The sequence below is a fragment of the Exophiala dermatitidis genome, assembly GCF_000230625.1.
Source record: "Exophiala dermatitidis NIH/UT8656 unplaced genomic scaffold supercont1.2, whole genome shotgun sequence".
Classification (NCBI taxonomy): Eukaryota; Fungi; Ascomycota; class Eurotiomycetes; order Chaetothyriales; family Herpotrichiellaceae; genus Exophiala; species Exophiala dermatitidis.
This window is the reverse complement of record NW_008751647.1, coordinates 4,094,100-4,116,196: the sequence shown is the minus strand read 5'-3', so window position 1 is coordinate 4,116,196 and position 22,097 is coordinate 4,094,100. Positions and strand designations below refer to the sequence as shown.

The 22,097-nt window shown below is 53.0% G+C and overlaps 9 protein-coding genes across 9 annotated transcripts; 2 read left to right on the top strand and 7 right to left on the bottom strand.

Annotated features, from left to right (window-relative positions):
• Positions 1-375: 375 nt before the first annotated feature.
• Positions 376-1,154, bottom strand: HMPREF1120_02939 (uncharacterized protein; the record flags this gene model as incomplete). Its single annotated transcript, XM_009156987.1, has 3 exons — positions 376-864; positions 933-1,025; positions 1,101-1,154. The coding sequence occupies 3 exons, from the start codon at positions 1,152-1,154 to the stop codon at positions 376-378; spliced, it is 636 nt and encodes a 211-aa protein (XP_009155235.1).
• Positions 1,155-2,048: 894 nt separating this feature from the next.
• On the bottom strand, positions 2,049-4,113 carry HMPREF1120_02938 (MFS transporter, SP family, galactose:H+ symporter; the record flags this gene model as incomplete). Its single annotated transcript, XM_009156986.1, has 4 exons — positions 2,049-3,035; positions 3,085-3,469; positions 3,520-3,945; positions 4,001-4,113. The coding sequence occupies 4 exons, from the start codon at positions 4,111-4,113 to the stop codon at positions 2,049-2,051; spliced, it is 1,911 nt and encodes a 636-aa protein (XP_009155234.1).
• Positions 4,114-7,020: 2,907 nt separating this feature from the next.
• On the bottom strand, positions 7,021-11,859 carry HMPREF1120_02937 (adenosinetriphosphatase; the record flags this gene model as incomplete). The annotated part of the gene is made up of 2 exons (XM_009156985.1): positions 7,021-11,738; positions 11,808-11,859. The coding sequence occupies 2 exons, from the start codon at positions 11,857-11,859 to the stop codon at positions 7,021-7,023; spliced, it is 4,770 nt and encodes a 1,589-aa protein (XP_009155233.1).
• Positions 11,860-11,964: 105 nt separating this feature from the next.
• On the top strand, positions 11,965-13,689 carry HMPREF1120_02936 (NADH dehydrogenase (ubiquinone) 1 beta subcomplex 8). Its single transcript, XM_009156984.1, has 3 exons — positions 11,965-12,714; positions 12,770-13,081; positions 13,143-13,689. Exons 1-3 carry the CDS (start codon positions 12,577-12,579, stop codon positions 13,179-13,181), a joined length of 489 nt encoding a protein of 162 aa, XP_009155232.1. The 5' UTR covers positions 11,965-12,576; the 3' UTR covers positions 13,182-13,689.
• A 48-nt stretch (positions 13,690-13,737) lies between these two features.
• HMPREF1120_02935 (uncharacterized protein) lies at positions 13,738-14,568 on the bottom strand (the record flags this gene model as incomplete). Its single annotated transcript, XM_009156983.1, has 1 exon — positions 13,738-14,568. One exon carries the CDS (start codon positions 14,566-14,568, stop codon positions 13,738-13,740), a length of 831 nt encoding a protein of 276 aa, XP_009155231.1.
• A 908-nt stretch (positions 14,569-15,476) lies between these two features.
• On the bottom strand, positions 15,477-17,083 carry HMPREF1120_02934 (uncharacterized protein; the record flags this gene model as incomplete). Its single annotated transcript, XM_009156982.1, has 2 exons — positions 15,477-16,130; positions 16,190-17,083. 2 exons carry the CDS (start codon positions 17,081-17,083, stop codon positions 15,477-15,479), a joined length of 1,548 nt encoding a protein of 515 aa, XP_009155230.1.
• An 822-nt stretch (positions 17,084-17,905) lies between these two features.
• On the bottom strand, positions 17,906-18,886 carry HMPREF1120_02933 (uncharacterized protein; the record flags this gene model as incomplete). Its single annotated transcript, XM_009156981.1, has 1 exon — positions 17,906-18,886. One exon carries the CDS (start codon positions 18,884-18,886, stop codon positions 17,906-17,908), a length of 981 nt encoding a protein of 326 aa, XP_009155229.1.
• Positions 18,887-19,675: 789 nt separating this feature from the next.
• On the top strand, positions 19,676-21,469 carry HMPREF1120_02932 (NADPH2:quinone reductase). The gene is made up of 2 exons (XM_009156980.1): positions 19,676-20,579; positions 20,662-21,469. Exons 1-2 carry the CDS (start codon positions 19,856-19,858, stop codon positions 21,024-21,026), a joined length of 1,089 nt encoding a protein of 362 aa, XP_009155228.1. The 5' UTR covers positions 19,676-19,855; the 3' UTR covers positions 21,027-21,469.
• HMPREF1120_02931 (endoribonuclease L-PSP) lies at positions 21,137-21,743 on the bottom strand (the record flags this gene model as incomplete). The annotated part of the gene is made up of 3 exons (XM_009156979.1): positions 21,137-21,301; positions 21,432-21,619; positions 21,701-21,743. 3 exons carry the CDS (start codon positions 21,741-21,743, stop codon positions 21,155-21,157), a joined length of 378 nt encoding a protein of 125 aa, XP_009155227.1. The 3' UTR covers positions 21,137-21,154.
• Positions 21,744-22,097: the final 354 nt, after the last annotated feature.

Below are 22,097 nucleotides of genomic sequence, written 5' to 3'. Positions count from 1 at the left end.
CCTGCACTGCTGGAAGCCTAAAAGCATTTCCACGCTTATCGCCGGCCCGAGATGCAAGTGCGGAATCACATACCGGATCCGAGATAATACGAGGTATCCAGGTATCCAGCCTCAGCTTCATCAGTCAGCCTGCACAAGAGGCCAGCTGCTCGACACTGGCAGGTAGCTGTTCAGGTACATCTCCTCCACTGGAGCATACTGTACGTCCATGCAGAGACAAAGCTGTAGACTGCCTTTCAACGCTCCTCGGAAAGACATCCTCATGGCGTCGTCGGGACACTGTACATTACTATCGTAGCCTCGTCCACTGCACGCCGGTATGGCTCGAGCTGTCACCATTGATCCCATCCACCAATTCCACGCGCTGCATCACTTTCACTCTTCATAAGCCAGAGCCTCGTCTTCATCAACCTCTGCCTCGACCGGGCCCTTGTAATCATACACCAGCCTCGCGCGTTCAACCTTCCCATTCTTCCAGACCACCACGCGCCTCGTATGTCGTCTCTCACCATTGACTTCCTCGAACCCCCAAGTCTGCTCAGCAATCCACTCTCCGCCATCGACATTCTGCACCCAATTCTGAACATGCTCGTCGTCGAGGTACTTGGACGCCGTCTTTCCATCCTTGAGCGTCTCACCTCTCAAGAACGCCGCATCTTCCTCGGAGCCAGCAGGCCCTTCCATGACGAATTCGCCCGTCTTCCACATCCGTGATTTCCCTTTCACTTTGCCGAAGATGCGGTCCGTGTGGTCGTTCAGCTGCCAGTTGAGTGTGCGGTTCTCTTGGCTTGATGCGAGCCCCGAGGCCACGGATTTGATGTCGATGTGGTAGAGCCCGTCTTTTTTGTATTCTTTGATCGTGAGCTGTACTGCTTGTTAATCTCGTAGCACTGCATCTCGTGAAGCCAGAGTGGCCAGTGGGTTTAACGCACAACAACAGTGGCAAGCTTAACTGCCTTGCGCGTAAACCAGCTCAGCCCTTGAAGGGCAAGCATCGAGTCGACATCGTCCGAGAGGGTCTTGCTCTGCCGTTTTGTCCTGTCTGTCAACGCAAGTCCTTGGAGCTGAATACACTGTTATTGTCAACAGCTCAGGCTTACCATGACAAACTTGCCCGACAGGTTGGTGCATGTGATTTCGGGCGGTGCGGCCATGGCTTGCACTGCTTCGTTTAACACTAGTATGTACTGTAATATGTAGCGACGGTCCAGGATGATTCTCGCTGCAAAAAAATCAGATCGAGTCGCGGTCGAGAATGGAAGATACTCACATGGTTGTCGAGTAGCTCTCTTTCTAAGTAGTACTAAGGTCCGAGATGCTGTGGAGGCCAAGTGCGACGGTGATGCGTTTGGTGTAGCATTGTCACTGCCGTCACAACCAATCCGTCACCTCGCGCACTCGTTCATGGACACAGTACATCATTATTCAATCAATTGCTAGCATGTGCCGTGCCGGCCTCGCTGAATCCTCACTTTGCACTGCTGCTGCGCGTCGTGATGCCGAGGTCCAGACGGTTTAGGGTCTGAGCTACCTCAACTACCAGAGTACTAGCCACGCTGCTTGACCTTTGTGTTGTTGGATCGACAAGAGCCAACATCGACGGCGTGCACGAGACCAGCTCATGGTAGAGAGATCGGAGGCCGCGGCCAACGCTCCATACCGGGCTATTCCACCTCCACACTATTGCGGCTAAATTATACGAGCATACGCCTCGTGGCTGGCTGCAACATTCGGGGAATTTGATGAGATTCAATTGCAGAATCTAATCCATTTGCGGTTCTGTGCCAAGTGATACACACTGTAAGTGCCGCCCGTGGATGACGAGCGCACTACTACCTGATGCTTGACGCTTCCCTGGTTGTAGTTTGGGAAAGGAATACTATTTGAGCAATGTACGCTGTCTCGAAAACCCAGCCACAGACTCCTGCCACTGCTGGCACAGAATTGGCGGTATCTTCTCTCAGCCGTCATATTGTGAAGCCCACTGGGTTCAACTTGAAGGCCAGGTATGATATTCCTTGCACAGCTTGTGGCGCAGCAGTGGGACCTCATGCAAGTTTCTCCTCCGGCGCCTCGTGCGTGTCTTGATATTCCTCGTCCGAATCGAACTTGTAGAGCCTCGGGGGAGTCAGCCCCTTACGGCGCAGAACCGAGGTCCTAAACCAATACGGCAATACCTGGAAGAGCTGGTAACGCATGTGCGTTCTTGTCGGCACAGCAAAAACGTAGTCCAATTCTTCAAGAGTTCGCTGTTTCGTTTCGGGAAGCCAAAGGAAGATCATGACGAAGGCAATAACATTCAGACCAGCATAGAAACCGAAGGCGCCCTGTGGCGTCAGGGCTTGGAGCATCCGTGGGAAAGTAAGCGAGAGCACCGACGCCCAGAAGTTGTTCGTTGCGACCGCCCAAGACATCCCGACCTCACGATGAGAAAGCGGGAAGACTTCAGCAGAGTACGTAAAGGGAACAGGACCTTCGCCGGGAGAGTAAAAAGCATCAAACAGGAAAATGAACAAGGCCACCATGCCAAGGTGGGCGTCACTGCTTTTCGGTATCCAGAAGCAGAATCCCGCCGCCAACAAAGTCCAGCACATGTTGGGAAAAGTGAAGAGCAAGAGAGCTCGCCGGCCGAAGGTATCGATTGTCCAGACCGCAGGCCAGGCAAACAGGAAATTGACAAGACCGAAGCCCCAGGAAGCGAGGAGAGCCCCTGTAACACTAGCCCCTGCGTTGGCAAACACAGTGGATGAGTAGAAGGCGATGATGTTGATGCCACACATTTGTTGAGCAATCATGACGATGCCGGAAGCCTGAGTCGCTCGCCGGATGCGAGGAATCGTAAAGAGTTCGATAAACCGGGTGAAGAAGTTACCATGGGTGGCAACGGCAGATTCTTCTACGAGGATATCCTCTTGAATCAACTGTGCATGAATGTAGTACAAATCTCGCGCAGCTTGGACAGGACTGTTTCGAAGCCGGAGCAAAGCTCTGTATGCCTTGGCATGCCTTCCCTTCTTCATGAGCCAGCGAGGAGACTGCCAGAGGTTAGCTCTGGGTCCAGCCTCTAAGGCGAACAAAACTTACCTCAGGACAGAAATAGATGCCAATCACCAACGGAATGGCTGGAATGAAGGCAGAACCTAGCTGCAACCTCCAGGAGATGGCGCCGGTATCCTTGACAGCCAGGTTGGCACAGGTTCCCAAGAAAATGCCGAATGCGGTCCAGACTTGCCACGACATGACTAGTCCGCCTCGAATGTTGGTCGGTGAGTTTTCTGCCGAAAACACAGGCACAGTAACTTCCTTCAACCCCATACCAATGCCGAGGAGAATACGAGTGGCGACCAGCTGACCCCAGTGCTGGGTGCAAGCAGAACCGATGGGGGCGAGCAGGGAGAAGATCGCGCCGATAAAAATGGCGCCACGACGACCGACCAAATCGTTCACAGGGTCAGAAATCCATCCGGCGCTGTGAAGGTCAGCACAAAGCACGCGCAGGGAGTTGGAGGGGAGACGCACAAAAAAGCGATGGCAATGTAAGGGCACGAGTTGATAAAACCAATTAGCCAGGAGTTGTCTTCACAATTGCCCGCTGCCTCGCAAGCAGCGCCAGTGTCTGCGATGCCAAAATCTTGAGGGAACGACAAGTTGGCGCCATTGGAGCCAGTCTGGTCCCAGCCCTGGATAGCTGCCGCGATGGAGTTCAAAACAATGGTGAAGTAGAGGGTCTTTGGATGCTTCCAGCGGTGAGTAACTTCTTCGCGCAGGAGCTGGCGCTCTGATTCATCCAAGTCAGGAATATGCTCGATCGCATGAGGGCTTTGCGCAACCAATGCCCCTTTACGAAGTAGTGGTAGAATGTCAGTGAGCTGATTTTCGCTGGCATAGTTCTCAACGTCTTGAAGCAGTCGCTCCCGTGGAATGCCCACTAGGGGATTGCGAACCCTTCACAACAAGTCAGCGAAGAGCTGAGTAAAGGTACCCATCATTAGAAACTCACTCTCCACTGGTGTTAGCAGTGAGTTGGGCAACACTGGCTTTTCTCCTGTTCTCGTCGGCGAAGAGGACACTTTGCCGCCTGCTCTCGGAGATGTTTTCTTTCAAGGTCGACATGGTTGGAATTCCTGCTTGCTAGTTGCCGATGGATTCGAGAGAGTTAGTTCACAACAGTGGAAACCGTGCGCCACGGAGCAAGGAGTGAAGTGGCCTTGACAACTCCGTTTGAGAGACAAGTCAAAAACGGACGGTTCGAGGTACAGTGAAGTTGGTGCAACCCCTCGCTCCTCGATGTCCGATTGCGGGCGACCAGGTAGGACAACGCTGGTGATTTATACCTGGAGGACGACAAGCGGCTTTTTCTGCCACGAACCTAGCATCGGTGAGCCGTCTCCTGCTTACCCACTTTGAAGCCGCCATACGATCCCTGCGGCACACCTGCATCTTGTGGTGGGAGGGGGAAGAGCTCAGCTCTTTGGCACTCGATGCATGGGTTCGACTTGCAGGTGGAGCGCGGTCAGGTCAGCGGCATCGTGCAGGGGTGTGACTGCTGGCTTGAGGCTATCTTGAAGTGGCAGGCATCACACGACAGGGCGTGACCAGAGGACAGCGGCGGTCGTCGCGGGTGCAACTTGAAGTACCGGTACCTCCCGCATGAGGCTCACCCAACCTTATTGGACGCAGTAACGAGCACCCAGTCGGGACTTAAACCACCGTTGACGGAGAGTTTGATGCGTTTGGGGGCCGTCTCTGTGGCGAGAGTATGCTGGGACCTCATCCGGAGGGAAAGGAGGGAGAACACCGTACACCGCCGCAGAGAAAGACTTTGCTTTGCCCTGCTGCACTCGGCTGCACCAGCTTTACTGCCATGTAGTTGTGGACCCCCACGCCGTCATCATCATCATCATCATCATCATCATCATCATCATCGTTGATGACACTAGCAGAAGGACGAGGACAGGAGAGGATAGGAAGGGAGACTGTGTGGTATCGGCAAGTATGCACTAATACTGGCATTCGCACGGACATTGAGACAAATCAACTAGGAGGAGGGAAGAGGATGGACTCAACTTGCAGTGCCCGCCAGTGGTTGACTGCATTCGCCCAGTTCGGTTCTGAATTGTCCAAGTTGGGTGGCTGCTGCCGCTGCGGCTGCTGAGGCAGAAACTCATCCATCCGCTGCATCCATCATCCCATGCATCACACCAACCACTGGCACTACTAACCGACTCCTATGGCCTGCTTCGGGCTGCATCCCACCATCAAGTTTGGCATGACACAATCCTCTCGCTCACCGTGGCCTTGAGCCCTGTCTTTTTGCGCCAAAGTGGCTTGCTGGACCTGAACGCAGGCTCGGCCGTCCTCCTCTTAGCCCTGCAAGGATGCCTGGTATCCCTCGACCGGGTGCCTCTGCCTATCGGCTATCGCAGTTCTCTCCTTACACGATCCTCAGTCTTTCCATGCCTTAATGTAGCCACCATAGTCGTCGAAATACGAAGCTCACGTCGAGAGTTCACATGATGCCCGGCCAAGACACTCTTTGCGCAAAAGCTTCAAAAGCTTGGATTCGATGGAATGGAGTCTTGTTAGAGCTTGGGCTGCTGGGAGCATGATCCTGTGGCTGGACGAGCTGCTCTCCTCCAGCTCCGCATTCTCCCCAGACGAAGGACGGCCTATGCCCAAAGATGCCTAAACTGCAAGACGATGTGCCGGGATCCCCTTGTCAAGAACTCGAGACGGCAAGCTCGACAAGTGGCGCCGCGTTTCAGACGATGCAAGCCAAGGATGAATTAACAGTCAGTGGCATCAGCTGACATGCCAGCCTCGGAGGCCAAATACTAGGCACACTCTCATCATCAAGCACGATTCATCTTATGCACTGTTGTGGACCAAGGTGGCACTCAACATAACCTAAGGTATTCGCGATTCGGCTTGCATCTACTATCCGATGCCATGCATAACCCACCGGTTCAAGTTCACGCACCCTCTACATTGACGGTTCCGTTTGTTGGGGAACTTGGTGTGACTTGAATTGATGAAGCCTCCTTAGCCCAGCAACGCGCCCGCAGTTAGGCCGCCAGCCGTGGCAGCCTGCCAACACGAGAAACTCGGAGATGAGAAAGACGAGACCCTCTAGGCGCCAAAAGACGCCTCCAGGCTCTCCGCAGCTTCTAGAAGACTCCCTCATTGGAACCGTCGACGCCACAGTGTGGGATCGTGGAGGTCTGACCGCATCCTGCGTTGCATCCGTGACTTTGGACGCCTCGCGTTTACCGATGAGATGGCTTTTTTCACGAGCTTCAAGATGTCCACGACAAGATGGCTGTGATGTGTCAACCTGCTCTGTACCTCAGGCTGCCATACCAACGGCATCCCGTATCGCCGACCGACCGTGTCGTCAATGTCCAAGTTTACTCACAATGAGGACCAGACCTCCCCATGAGTCAATAATGTCCGAGAAGATGCTGCCATCCAATATCCCGACTCCCCAGAGCCGTTATACGCGAGAATCTTGATTATAGGGGTATGGAGGCCATGAGCCAGCAGCCACCACCATCACGAGGGTCACGGTCGTCACGATTACTTCAGATTGGGCTACATGAACCGAACCAGTCCTGATGCTGTGTCCAGTTCTGTCTTTCATCTTGCCAGCCATCGAGAACCAAAGTCTCAATTCACTACTGGACTTGCAGTAAGTCAAAGTTGAGCGCAAGAGAGCAAATCCTCGAACACAAAGATACGCCGCCCATAGCGGTCTATATTGACGTTGTTGTCTCAAGACTTTGACAGCCAAAACTGTCCAGTACGGGCCAACACCAATGCTGAAGCCCTCCTGCCCCCAGACAGGCACTATAGGCTCTGGCCATTGCTATTTTCCGTTCCACGTCACTGCCGTATGACCCGTCCGCAGGACCGTCTAATCTTACAAATACAAATAGATGGTCCCAAATGCTACCTTCGCAACCGAAAGCAAACCAGGTCGTTCTCGCGCAATCCATCCCATATGGGTGCCAGCGTGCTTTCTCATCTCACTCGCCTGATGCGATGCTCGTCTCGCCTTCTTCGGGCTTTGCTTCGTTTGTCCTTCCCGGGCCCCAGTGGGACATCCCGCATCAAGAAAGACTGGAGACGTATCAGGTAGCCGTCAATATGTTGTGACTCTGCGTCTCTGTCCTTTGTCTCAGCCAGTGTCGTCCCTGTTGTCCCTGACGGGCCAGGAGTTTGAGCTTCGTTGGTTCTTGGAGTGGCGCTGGCAGTCTTGTCGTCCTCGAAGTCTCCTTCATCTGCATGTTGGACTTCACGAGCCGCAACGTTTGCCGCAGCACGATCTTCCTGATCCTCGGCCTGCTCCAAGACGGCGAGCTTGCTCTTATCATTGCCAAGCACCCTATCCATGGCAAGACCGGCGGCATCCTCTTCTTCTCCGTTTTCATCAAGCATGTCTCGGTAAGTGAGTTTGTTCATGTAATCGGTCGTGAAGTCTCCCTCTTGGATCACCACATCGTCGAGCATTTGCTTTTGGTTGGCCTTGCGGAGAATGTTGGACTCGATCGTGTGTTCGGACACAAACCGGTAGATATGGACGTCGCGCGTTTGCCCGATACGGTGGGCTCGGTCAGTGCATTGCTTATCCATGGCAGGATTCCAGTCAAGATCGTAGAAGATGACCGTGTCGGCACCAGTCAGATTGATTCCCAAGCCGCCTGACCTTGACGACAGAATGAACGCCAGGATCCGAGGATCATTATTGAACCGATCGGTGAGGATTTGTCGCTGCTCGATTTTGGTGGCCCCGTCCAGCCTGAGGTAACGGTGGCCATGGATATTCAGGAATTGTTCCAAAATATCCAGAACCTTGGTCATCTGAGTGAAGATGAGCGCTCGGTGGCCACCTGCTTGCAACTGACGCAGCAGCTTATCCAACCTCTGCAACTTGCCGCAATCATATTGCAGTAAGCGCTTGTCCGGAAAGGCGATCGACAGCTTCATGCGAGCCAGATGGAACGGGTCCGGGTTCCAGAGCTCCCGTGATTCCCGTATCGCAGCAGCTCCAGCCTCTGTTACGGCGACGGTGCTGAGGTCTGTGGCAACAACGGCGGGCGTGATGCAGCCAAATTGCTGGACAAATGGCTCCATTTCTTCCGACCTCGACTGAATAGAATGTACAAGATTCAGGGAATGGACTGGAAGGGCCTGATTACGCCAACCGGAGCTGTTTTGACGTGAAGCGAGTTTTGACAGTTGAGAGGCAGTTGTATCGATGCTAAGTTGCTCGAGCAGCCCGCGGCCGTAGATAGGGTGCTGACGATGTCGGTACGCCTGAAAGTACATGGTGCGATCGAGCTCCTCGATGCGAGCCTTGCGCCCTACGTTCTCAAGCGAGCCCAGCACTCCTGCGCGATTCTCCCCATGCCAGGTTGACTCTTGAGCGATTCGTCGATTCTGAGACTCCCGCAGAGCCTTGAACTTTGAATAGGCATGTAATGTGGTCGTTTCAAGGACTTCGATCATGGACATCCTTTCGTCGGAGACAGGAGCAAGTTGGAGGAAGTCGAGGTCCAGGTCGTTGGCAGCGTCGCGCATTAGCCTTCGCCGTACCAGCAGGTCGTTTATCTCGAACTCGGCGGCGACCGACTTGGGCATAGCGAAAGAGGTATTGATGGGACGGGTCTCGAACAGATCCGGGTGATTGCATACTTTCCGTAATTGCATCAAGGCGTTGATGATGGACAGGTAGTTCCCCGAAGCCAACGTCTCTTTCGTCGAGGCCCGTGACATGAACCCATCATATAACTGTCGTTGTCGCTTGGATAATCGGCACAACTCGACATGTTCATACTTGAGAGGCATTTGCTTCTCGACATCCCGCTTGAGCCTGCGTAGCAGAAAAGGCCGAATGACCTTGTGCAGCTTCGCAACCTGCTCTTTGTCTTCTTCGTCAAGGACTTGACGTCCGTGCTCGAGGATGGATTCTACAGGCCTCTTGAACCACTCAGACCATTCTTTTAGGCCGGCAAAAGCATCGTCCTCGCCTTGGTTTTCCTGGCCGTAGTGGAGGAAGAACAACAATGACCACAATTCGGTCAGGTTGTTCTGAAGAGGCGTGCCAGTCAACAGGAGTCGAGCCCTCGTATTGAAGGTCATCATGGTCTGCCACCTTTCTGATCGGAAATTCTTGATGTTGTGAGCTTCATCGAGGATCATGTAATGCCACCTGCGCCGCTTGAATGAGTTTGCATCCTGCAGAACGAGTTGGTACGATGTGATGCAAACATTGAAACTGTCATCAGCCATCCATCCACGCCGCTTCTGTTTTCTTTCCTCGAGACTGCCGTAGTACGTCAGGATTTTGAAGCCAGGCAAAAACTTTTTGAACTCCATTTCCCAATTCAGCATGACGCTGGTAGGCACCACGATGAGGTGAGGACCCCAAACCTCATGGACTTCGGCAAGGTGTGCCAACAACGCAATGCTTTGAATAGTCTTGCCCAACCCCATCTCGTCCGCGAGGATGCCATTCCTCCCATGAGCATACAGATCCGCGAGCCAGTCTAAGCCTTCATGTTGGTACTCCCGGAGCGTCCCTCGAAGGAGGCTCGGCACAGGCGTTTTGATGGTCGACTGTTTGGTGTCTGGAGGGGTCGTAGGTGAAGCAGAATCGCCATGCGCGTCGATTGATGAGACAGATTCGGGTTCCGAGACTTTCGTCGCTGTCGTGTGAGGCGAGGTCTGTACGCTCAGCTCCTGACACCCCTGGTCTTCGGGCGTATGACGGGCCTCTCGTGAACCGAAATCCGCCGAGACATCGTCCATAGCAGTATTGTCCATTGTCTGCGATACATCCGTCGGCGCAGGATCAGGAACGTCGGCTGTGGACTGTTCCATTGCATCTGTGAGCTTGTCTTCAGGTACATGATGGTCCTCGAGAACCTCCACCAAAGGTTTGCGCATATCACCGTCTTCGTCAGGCGCCTTGTCCTCCGTAACGATGGGTGCCATTTCTGCGATTTCTTTCTTTGAGAATAATGACAGGAGGCCGCCTGGCGCACCATCAGTTTCCTCGCCACTTTCATCGCTTTCATCTCCTTCGGCGCCACTTTCGTCCGACTCGTCTGTATCAAATTCGCTGTCCATGTCAGTCTCGGGGTCCGATTCATCGTCAGGCTGAATGGAATGCTGCCCTTCGTCATCTCCACTGGCGGAACTTTCATGCGCACCGCCGTCCACGACTGGTAAGTCAGGCAAATTGCCATACTTCCGCTTTAGCTCTTCGATGGACATTTCTGCATCATTATCATCGGCCTCGGGGTCAGACTCGGAGCCATCTTCGCTCTCTGACATCTGTTCACTGTTCTCGGACACGGACTCGGACGTATCATCGGAAGACATCTCCGTTCCACTATCGGTAGGCAATTCGTCTTGTTCTGTGACTCGGCTGAGCATCTGATCGGTACGATCTAGCACCCGAGCGAGGTGACCCTTCATTTTAGCTTGTTGCTGCTCTTCATATTGCTTTTGTCGCATCGCATCAACCTCAGCTTTGACGGCTGTCCACAACTTCTCCAGATCTTTGACCACCATACGGTATGACGAGATGGCGGCCTCTCGCTTTTCCTGCTCGATCTCCTCCGCAGTCTTGACCTTGTTCCGTCTCCGCTTTTCTTCGACATACTTTTTGGCTTCATGGGCTAACAACTCAGCCTTCCTTCGGTGATCCCTAGTTTCCGCTCTGAGTAGAGTCCTGAAATGGGACACATGTGCCAGCAGATGATCAAGATGGGCGTACTGCCTCTTTGGTTCGCTCTGTTTGTCGGGCAAGGCTTCGAGAAGTCTTCGATCCAATGCGCCGCCCCTCTTTTGCGCCTCCCTTACCCTTCGTCTGGCCAGCGCCTCCTCGGTGATCTGCTCTGGTGTTAAGGTGTCCTCTCCTTGTCTCGGCTCCAACTCGTCGCGTTCCAAGAATTCCTCAAAAGAAGCATATTTTTTGGGAGGTGGGATGTTGGCAGGAGTGGCGACTGATGGCTTCGGAAGTCTAACGCGAAACGTGACCTTCTGTATTGTAGGAGGCGAAGCAATCCCGGTAGACAGTTCTAATTCATCGGAAGTGTTTGAATGGTCGCTTTCATCTGCTGATTCACTCTTCACCACGCCATTGGCATGTACGCCCTCTTCGTGGACACCCTTGACATTCGGCGGCTTTGTCCGATGAGACCGAGATTTGGAACGATGCGACGGGGATTTCGGCTGAGGAGTTTTTGAAAGCTTCGAGCGGACGCTCATCTCTCGCGCATGCCTCTGGGCGTCTTCAGTCTTCACGGTTTGTGAGTGCTCAGAATCGCGATTCTTGGGTGGGCGGCCAGGTCCGCGTTTAGTAGCAGGCGGTGGTGTAAGCACCTCGACTTTCGGCTTCCTGACTGGCATATTATACATAGGTTTTGGATGCTTTTGGTGCTCGTCCTTCACCTTTTCGAAGGCGGCACGAGTCTGTCTCTTTGCCGACTGCGGCTGGAGAGCGAGAGGAACGACGTTTGTTCTGCCCGATTTCCGTCGCCCATTCTCCACGAAAGACGTCGGGCCTTCTGCCGCAACCCGTTTCCATGGCGGCGATATGGGTCGAGGGGACGGCTTGTGGTCAGCGCCTGCGACTTTCCGCCTCTTTGCAGGGGGGCCCTCGTTGCCATCGTGGCCAAGCAGGTTTGCTTCCGGGTGGACGGGGGATATAGGTCTATTATCGGCATGTTCTGTGCAACCATCAGTCAGAAGCTGCGGATTGTGCGGATGGGATTGTGATGAAGCATAGCATTGCATACCTTGTTCTTGGAGATTGGGATGAGATTCGCCAGTCGGGGGAGTATTCGGCATTTGGCGCGACTCGCGATGCGGCGCCTTTCATGGCAAAATCGATCCTTAGAACAACAGCAAACTGACCACGGGCATATTCCACGGAAACGGAGTGATAACGGTCGATTCGCGAGTCAAAATGTTCGTATGATCGGGTATGATAGCCTGACGAAGTCTGAGGTCGGCCAGGACGATATTGAGTGACTGAGACGGATGTAAAGTCGGGGCTGTTGGCAAAAATAATCACAGGTGTGCAGAGGAAGAAGCGCAGGAACGAGCGCCCACTTCGCTGTACAATGTACAATGTAGGAATTACGTGCCAGTGCCGCGAGGGAGAGTCACTACTGCAACGAGAGGCGTGAGGCGATAGGCGAGGTACTAGGCACCGCATCAATAATAATATTAACCACTGGCAGGGCGCCTCCCACTAAATTAAATAATACTGGGGCACTGTCACTGGCACTGGCGCTGGCGCGGCGCAGGCAGCTTCACGCTTCTCGGCCTCAGGCTCCCTACAAAACTGCTATTTCACAGCTCTGCCGCCCCCCGTACCAGGTACCCAATCAATCCAATCAAAACCCAGCATTGGCCAACTTCAAGTCCAGGTCATCAACGTCAATTCTACACACTACGCCGGTCGCTTTGCATGAATTGAAGTCGAAGTCGACGTCGACTGCTGCATTCCTCGTCCGGCTCGCGGCGTCCTACGACTTCCTCCTTTGATAGCAGCCCTCGACCATGTTTTCCCGACGAGCCTTGATCACGGCCTCGAGGTCCGCCCGCACCCTCGGCCGCACGCAGTCACACCTTCCACGAGCTCCGTTCTCGGTCGCCCGGAGTCTCAGAGCAGTTGGAGAGGTGGATGACCCGGAGATGGTATGATGGCAGCGCCTCCGTGTCTCTGAAATGCAAAGCTGACACCAGCAAAAAGAATGGAGGATACATCAACCCGCCCCGGATCAAGCGCCAATACCGCGACCCCTACGGCGACTGGGACGACAAGCAAGAACGACGCAACTTTGGCGAGCCGGTGCATGAAGACAATGAGGTCCTGGGCATGTTTGCTCTAGAAGATTACAACCATATGACACCAGCTCGAGGTCTACTGTTATGGGCCGGCTTTATCTCTGTGATACTCGGCCTCAGCTACGCTGTGACCGTGACCTATCCGGGCAAACCAAGCGCGCCGAAAGAATACCCAGGAGGTCTGGATCGTGAACTAGGGGGCCCTGGAGCTGTGAGGGTGAGTTTTTGTGGAATTATACTCATTGGCGGGTTGACCGACTAATCGAACCTTTCTGCAGGCATTTCAGACTGGCGACGAGGTGACAGAAGGAGTATGATTTTATGATTTTGTACATACTCCAACAATAAGCACATCATATTCAGCGCAGAAGGCAAACTGCCTAGTACCAACCGCCGAGTCATTGATTTCTTCTCGTTCTTCTATTGTGTCTGCCCCTAGTCTGTTATGAAAGGTCCGCTAGCGATGCTGTTTCTCTCCCTGCAAACGACCTTGGCACAGGTCTGAAATTGAAGCGCCTGCAACGTGATTTCATATGCAACTTTTGCCTGGGGCCGCTAACCCCGGGCTAGCTGGCACTATGATGGTTGATGCGATTGAGCAATTCAAGTCACTTGCCCAGATTGGAAGCCGCATAGTCTGAGCCGGGACAGCTTTGGCCCTCCCAGGCATGAGAACCTAGGTACCTCGACTTGAAGTGGCAGAGCATAATATGTTGAAATACTAGAACATGGGCTGCCATGAAATATAAGATAACCACCTTCTTGCAACATACCAATCGTAGATATTGCATAAAGTATATAAAGTATAAGAAAGACAGCCAAAACCAAACCTTCCACTTAGCAGCCCTGGTTTGACCAGAAACCTTTTCAAACTCAAGCGACCATCCACATGCCGACCATGACCGTAGTAGTCATGACCCAATATCCCACATAACCCATAGCCAGTCTCACTGCCGGGCTGACCTGACTTTCGCTCGAAGGATCAGAACCACCATCAGCAGTAGTACCATTCGCCAGTGATCCATTGATATAAGTAGCAGCAGACCCATTACCATAGTCGATAGTACGCACCAGACTCGAATTAACAGGCGCTCCTCCAGTGCCATTGGAAACGACCTGGTCGAGAAACGTGCTGTTGTCAGTCGGATCACACCCACAGACCTGATACTGCTGACACAGACAAGTCACATTGCTGGTTCGATTTTGCCCGTCCTGGTTCCAATGATAGTACATTGGGTACGGGTACGCCCAGACGGAAGAGTACAGCCAGATTCCGGGGAAAAAAGCCAGCGCGGCAATGGGCAATGCGTACGGCGCAATCCCTCTTGACGGCGACTTCGCGCCCGCAGTATATGGCACCGTTGCGCCGCCGGCGTATCTGTTGCCGTAGGTTTTGGGCGTGCCTGATCCGTCGCGTGTTCGGCCTCCTGCGTTGGAACTGGATGAGAACGAATATGGTCGGCCACCACTGCCACTGGAGCCACTGGAACCGGAGCCACTGGAACGGCCGCCGCCACTGCTGCCACCACTACCGCCTCCTTTCCCGCCTCCTCCTCCTTTGCGCTTGGCTAACGTATTGTATTGTTCGAGCGGAGATGAATCGCGCACGGAGATCTCGCCCGGAGAAGGGAAAGTGGAAGCCGGTGGTGCTGACGCCGCGAGCGACGTGAGGTAGAGGAACGCAGTCAATAGGTATAGCTTCATCTTGGAGTTCTTGTCGGCCGTCCGGGCCCTGGCGTTTTAAGGAGTAAGACTGGGACTCGGTGTTCTTCTAACGCTGAGCTGAGCCTGCAGCGTCAACTTGAAGGAGAGGGATATATAGATGATGCGCACTGGCGGCCGAGGGCAGAGCGCAACTTGCTGGATTCGAGTTGTAGTGGTTTGAAATGTTACTGTCCCATTCGAGACTGAAAACAAACGAGATTCAGCGCCTGCTTCAGACGAGGATGCGAACCAGCCGCGGATTGGAAATGGTGCGAATATAATAAATGCTTGTATAGAGGCAAAAGGACCTGAATCATCGACTTGAAGTTCGCCTTGCCACGCACTAAGTTTCGAGCCGACTGTTCAGTGCAAGCACAGCCCAAAGGATCAACGCCCTCGTCCAATCTCAATTGGGCCGAACATCAACTGAATAATTGAAATAATGATCCCGTGGCCCATGGGATGAGATTCATACTGCGGGTCGGAGTCCTTGACATCATGCTACACTGTATGACCCTATCACTTCAAGTTTGCCGCTGCTTGACGCTTCCCCGGCTTCTCCATACAACGCAAATCAGGGTCACAGCCACATCCGGTCCTCGGCTTCCACGCAGAAGACCACGGGCACTCGAAGCATTGTTGACCAGGTAGGTATGAGCTTATTCTACAGTCAAGCCTCCTGCCACGCCCGCCAGCAAGACCCGGATTGAGCAGGGATAGGGTAATAATGTGCTAGTACCCAGCAGTACTAGTACTGGAGGTGCTCTGGACATCGGCATCTGCCAGGTTCAAGTTCCGCACAATAACAACACAGCCTCTACATAATACAGTTTTCACCCTGCCTATTCGCTGGAGTTGTGACGAGTCGCTTCGTATCTGTCATCTCGGTCAGCAGCTGATGGGGATATTCAGTGTCGTAATGTCAGCACGTACCTCTTCCCTCTGAAGGCCCAAACGCCCCAGTTGCCGCAACTGATGTCCTGAGGATCCAAGTCATTCAGATCCCATCTGAGCGACCGGAAACGATTCTCGCCTGGTTCCAGGAGCAGGTCGACTTCTCCGGCACATTTCTCCATGACCCATTGCCAGTCTCGGGTCATGTCCCACTCAGTATATCCTGTGCAGAGAACTGGAATCTTGGTTTCGAGCAACTGTGGAAGAGTTCTCTCCCACTCGTACGAAGACGCTGGATGGCCCAGCCCGGGATGGAACAACATGAAACAATCAAAGTACGGATCATATGGATAGAACTCATTCGCTTCGTGTAGAGTGTGGAAATAATCCACGTAGGTCGTAATCTTCATCTTTGCTGAAACGCGGTCTTCGACAATGGCGCCAAAGGGATTTGCGGGCGTCCGTTCGGGCAGTGGGAATTCGGCGTCGCGGTTGGTCATGGATTCAGGGCCGATGAATATGAGGTGGATGTGGGACAAGGGGAAGAGATATGAGAGCTGGGTCCACACTTCACGTGGTAACGACGATTCAGCCCGAGCTCCTAGGATGAATATCCTGACGGGCGGGCTGGACAATCTCAAGCCTTTGATGTCTGGGCCTTGACCCGTCTTAGGTGGATGGAGGGTATATCGCAGAGCTGTATATTTGTTAGCGTGAGGTGACAAACATTATGGTTGCAACACTCGCCTGTTAAACTCTTCAACCCCTCGGGAGTGAGCCTTCCACCTTTCCGGATATTGTAAGGGCTCAGCTCATGCAGCACGCTCCCCACTGTCAAAGGGTATGTCAACAATCTGGTCACTTGACGCATGCTTCTCTCGTTGTTGATCGCCTCATACTGCCGCGTGTAGAAATATGTGTCCCAGTTGGTCATGTTCACAACAATCTCATCAAGTTGGGGACCAGGATATTCGAACTCTGGGAACCATCTTCCCGAGTGCAGGTCATGATCGTCCTCGTTTATTTGTCTCAAGGTGTCGCATATTTCGAGATGTGCTTCAAAGTCATCCGCCCAGTGTTCTTCACTGCAGTATACCGGAATACCGCAGTCAGGACACTCAAAAGACACATGAGCGGGCGGTTGCGAACTGATCCCGCTCACTTTTCGGGCTTCAGGGTCGTGTGGAGAGATCGGAACTCTCGTCTGTTGATGCGCAGGATGAGGGCATAACGCATGTTGCTTTATGAACCGCGCTCGCTGCCGAATTTCAGGAATAGGTGACTGGGAAAACGGGTGATATAAGTTGTCTGGTTGAAGGACAACACGTCCATGAGCGCGCCACTCGCCATAATCGGTTGGTGGAATGTTGTGCCGTTCGAAGTTGTCTTCTTCTTTTGCCGGTGCTGCCGCTGTTGACACGACTCGCGAAGATTGTCTAGAGCGTTGCGTCTGAGTTGTTACGGCAGCATTGGCCGCCCTGAGAGGATGGTTGTAGAACGCGGAGCTCGATGCAAAACTGCGGCGACCAGAAATGCGCTGAGCGTAGCTACCACTGACTTGTCGTCGGCTCAATCCCGACAGTGCTCTCGCACACCGCACACATGTGTACAGACCCTCCATGGGTCGTGCGGATCAAGGCTGATGGGGGATTGAGATTTGGAAATCCAGACGCAGACTGGGACTCGAAGAACTTGAAGTCTACTACAATAGACAATGTTGTACTATCTTCGGGCTCTGGGTCTGGCCACTGGCGGCGTCCAATGATCACCGAGCGTTTCCAGACTGCACTTCAGGAGCGCTGTGCTTCCCCGGGCTTTCCAAGCGGAATTCATTCTGCGGAGCAGAAACGAATATGCGAACGTGCCCTCTTTCAAGTTGATATTATTTCTTCAACACAGAATCTATTTCTTCACTCCCCGTTTCGTCTTTCATCCCACGAAACAATTCGTTCCACACTCGAACACGCCTTATGATGACTGTCCGGGTTTGTAGCTGTATAAATCCTCTTTCCCTTTTGTCATGTTTATGGAGGAACACACCCATAAGAAACACCGTCAAAACCCACGCAACGTACACTTTCCAGCTGCTTGCTCTTTCCACAAGCTCTTCGATAACCTCGAAGTCGCGGCATTCAGGTTCGCGTCATGCGAGTCTGGATGTCAGAGCTGGTGGATTCACACACCGTTGCAAGATCAATATGGACCTTCATAGTTCGACTTGAGACCTGGCCAACGGCTATGATGGGCAGGTCGACTCCTTGCGTACCTACAATAAATATTCTCAGTCAAATGCCGTAGAGCGAATTCTTGATATTGGTATCTAGTATAATAGTACAAGCTCATTTACATCAGTCATTTCACATCGTGACATCGTGGCTTCTAACTCCGCCCCGAACGCTACAAGCAACAAGCAGAAATGCAATGTGTTACCAACCGCGACACATCAATGTCCCTTTGGTGGTGGATTTGCTCCAAGCGAAGTACCCTGCAATATAGCAGAGACCTGTTCCGCGGTGTATCCAAAGAACACTGGGCCATTGAAGATGATCTGTGGGCGATCCCTTTGGTTGTCTTTGGACTCACCAAGGTCTGGAAGTTGAGGTGGTGGAGCGGGTGATTTGGCCTGGGCGTGGCCGTGATCGATGGGACATTTTTGCTTCTTTCTGTCTTCGGCTCGTTGCGGGCTCTCTGATTTCGGGTTCAGGTGAGCATCATCCTCTTCAGACTGCAAAGCACTTGGCGCCGGCTCCTTGCCTGCAGGGACAGGAATGCCCCAAGGTCTACTAGGAGATTCGCCCACACGAACTTCCCGTAGTGGCCGCTCGAAATTGGATAACCTTTGCTCATCATCATCTCCGGCATCAGGCTCTTGCATTTGCTCGGGATCGGTGCTAACATGTTCGGCCCACTTTTCCACAGCCTGGGTTGAGCTTCTGTCTTGCGCCCCGGCTTCGCTCTTTTCCCGCTGTGGCAAGTAAACCTTGTGCTTGACACCAAGGCCCTGGATCATGTTGACCAGACTGCCGTATTTGGCGTCGAGCTTTCGAGCACTGCCTTCGTTCTGTTGATATCTCCTGACACAGATCTCATGGCTTCGGGGGATTTCATGTTTATGGTTTTCAAAATACTGAGCAATCTCCTCTGGGGAATGTTTGTCTAGGAAACGAATGGGACACTGACTCGTCCGCTGTTCCGTGTTGGGCGATCTAGAAGAGACTTTATCTTGATGGAATTCAGCGGCTATGGGATCTTCCTCGGCGCTTATGGATCGCGAGAGTCCATTCGACATCTTCGCAAATGGACATCCCAAAGTCCCCTGGACACCGGGCGTGGTAAAATCGCGCTCCAGATCCTCCGGATCGCGGGGTTTGTGGGCTATGGGACACCGGAGACCATTCTCTTGAGGAGTGTGCATATTTGCCATCTTGTATTGATGTATGGCTAGCTGTGCAGGCTGGATGGAAGGGGATAAGAAGGTTGAGGGACCAGTAGTGGAAGGGAGTTCGCGGAATTGTTTTGCAACGAGACTCGAAGGGGCGGACGAGTCGGAATGACTGCCTTCAGCAGCTAAGAGTTTCTCGTACTGATATCGAGAATTGGTCAGCTTCCCGGACAGATAGCAATAGCAGAACACTTTGGCAACACAGGCTTGTGGAGTGAAATTCAGGTAATACATGCAAATATCGCTCATCGCTGCCGAAGCAGCTCTTGATCTAGAGCTAATCAAAAGATTCTCATCATAAAGAAAAAGGAGTGGGTTGCAAGAAGCATAGCAGATTCACTCACCTCATCCGCAGTCAACTCGATTGTCTCCCTCAGAAACTTCTCAGTCGCGATCTGGGCACGCACGAAGTTAAGCAATTCTTCAAAACCAGCAATCAAAGACGCGACGAGGCACGGGAGATGGGCTTCAGTAGTGGCGGGAAGTAACGCGTTCATCAGGTAGGCCTCGAGGATGCATGACTTTTTGAGGGCTACGCGATTTCACGGGTGATGGGCGACCTTGGAAGGCAGCAGGCAAAAAGTCTGGCGTGATCAAAGCCTGCACAGCCGGAGCCAAGATTCTTAGCTGGGCCGAAGGTCGGAGCGCACCAGAGCCGGAAGAACAAATAATCCGGGGCTTAATCATGTGATAGTACTAAGCCAGATACAGCCAATGCTTACTCAGTTGTAACCGAGGTCTACACAAATGGTCCCCAGTTCCGCCAATTAACCGACTTCCCCGGGTATGTAATGTTGGCGCTACCCCAGTGCCAGTGTTAGTTCTGGGCGACACTGCACCACAAGGAACCAACGGGGGAAAACCGAGCTCTTTACAGAAGTGTGAGTTTCAAGGGCTGTTATTGCTCCAGTGTCCTCACCGTCACAATTCCGTCCTCCCGAGCCAGACACGATGAAAGCCATTCAAGTGACAAAATATGTCTCCGGACCCCAAGATCTGTTCGTGACCACCCTACCAACGCCGAAGCCGCATCCGACGAAATACCTGATCAAGATCCATGCGTCCGCGACGAATTTCTTCGACCTCCTCCAGATCCAAGGCAAATACCAGCATCAACCGCCGCTACCATGGATCGCCGGAATGGAGTTCGCCGGAGTGGTGATCGCAACGCCGACAGAGAACACTAAAAGCGCAGTTGCCAGCAGCAACGATGGCACAGTGAGCACATCCACAAGACATGTATACAAGGTTGGAGATAGGGTGTTTGGCGCTGTGCACGGCGCATACTCGACACATATACTCGCGCCCGAGGACAACCTGTTTCCGGTGCCGCAGGGCTGGAGTTTTGCCGACGCTGCTGGATTATACGTGACTGCTCCGACTGCCTATGGGTCGCTTGTGACGCGAGCAAACACCCAGCCTGGGGAATGGGTTCTCGTGCACGCCGGTGCAGGTGGAGTCGGCTTGTCTGCGGTGCAGATTGCAAAGGCGCTGGGCGCCACGGTGATCGCCACGGCCGGATCGGAACGAAAGCGCCAGGTGTGTCTGAACTATGGCGCGGACTATGTCATCGACTACCGAGATAAGAGTTGGCCCCAAAAAGTGATAGAGCTCTGTGCCAAACACCGAACCGGTAATGGCAAGCAGGGCGTGGATGTGGTCTACGACCCGGTTGGTAAGTGGTCTTTCAAACACATATACTTTGGCTCCTAACGGAGCGTGGCGAAACTGTGACATGGCTGACCTATTCTGCACAGGCATGATTGACGCTTCCATCAAATGTATAGCCTGGAATGGACGGTTACTCGTGGTCGGATTTGCTGGGGGCAACATCGAGAAGGTTGCATTGAACCGAGTGCTTCTGAAGAACATCAGCATTGTGGGCATCCATTGGGGCATGTATGCTACCAAGGAGAAGGAGACGGTGCCGAAAGTGTGGAAGGGTATTTTTGATCTTATCAACTCGGGCAAGTTCAGGGGCATCACCTATACCGACAAGCACTACAAGGGGCTGGAAAGTGTTCCGGCCGCCCTGATCGCGCTTGGGGCCCGCGACACGTGGGGCAAGGTTGTCGTGGAGCTTGGAGAGCACGAAGGCGAAGAAGCACAGAGTAAGTTGTAGGGGTGGTTTGCAAGAATAGAACGACCCGTACAAGTATATATATCAGCTTTTTATGCCTGTGCGAACGGGCTTTTGTCTATCTACGTTAGAGTCGATCAACATTCGTGCCGGCCGACGAGACGACGGTTTCACTGAAGAGCAACGGCCTCGATCTCAACATCGACATTTTTCGGCAGCTGCTTGACCGCGACACAGCTTCTTGCCGGCTTGTGGGTGAACCATTTCTCGTACTCGCCGTTCATCTCGGCAAAATGCTGCATGTCGGAGAGGAAGACCTGGATTCAGAAAAGACAAAGCAATGCATTAGCACATGGAACTGTTGGAAGTCGATCCTGGGGCCTAGACCGAAACCCGCTTCGCTTCGTTTCAACTGGCAACCCTATTCTGGGTAGGGGTAGCACTTACAGTAGTCTTGACAACCTTGCTAATATCACTTCCAGCCGTCTCCAAGATAGCCTTGAGATTCTTGCAGCACTGCTCGGTCTTCTCGGCAATAGAGCCCGTCACCAAGTTCCCCTTGCTGTCGGCGGGGATCTGGCCCGCGACCCAGATCTGACCGGCGGCCTTGATGGCGTGGCTGTAAGGGCCGGCAGCTGCAAAAAAGTCATTCGTCAGCTTGATTGATGCTCGCGGGGAACTTGAAGTATTGATGGTGATATTGATATCTTACTTACCAGGAGCGGCATTGGGAGACGTAACGGTGGTCAATCCAGACATGTTGGCGCGGGGTTGGAGTTGTTTCAACTGAAATCGACTTGTGACGCGAAGGGCTGGTAGATATCGTGGTGCTGGAAGCTGTAGTTGTTTCGGACGGAGAAGCAGAGTTTTACGGGCAAGAGTTGGCATGAGAAGAAGATGATGATTATGAGGACCACAGCAACTTATTATCAACGTGATGGTTTAACAACTTGTCCAGAGCACCTTGTCGTAGTCCCACTGCGAGCTGAATAAATCTGGGGAACGGAATCGTCGAGAAGTCCATGCCAAGACGAAGTCCGATTCGATTATTTTGTTTACCTGCCTATACTTATGTACTTTTATTATTTCCTTGAGTTGTTGTGATACATCCCA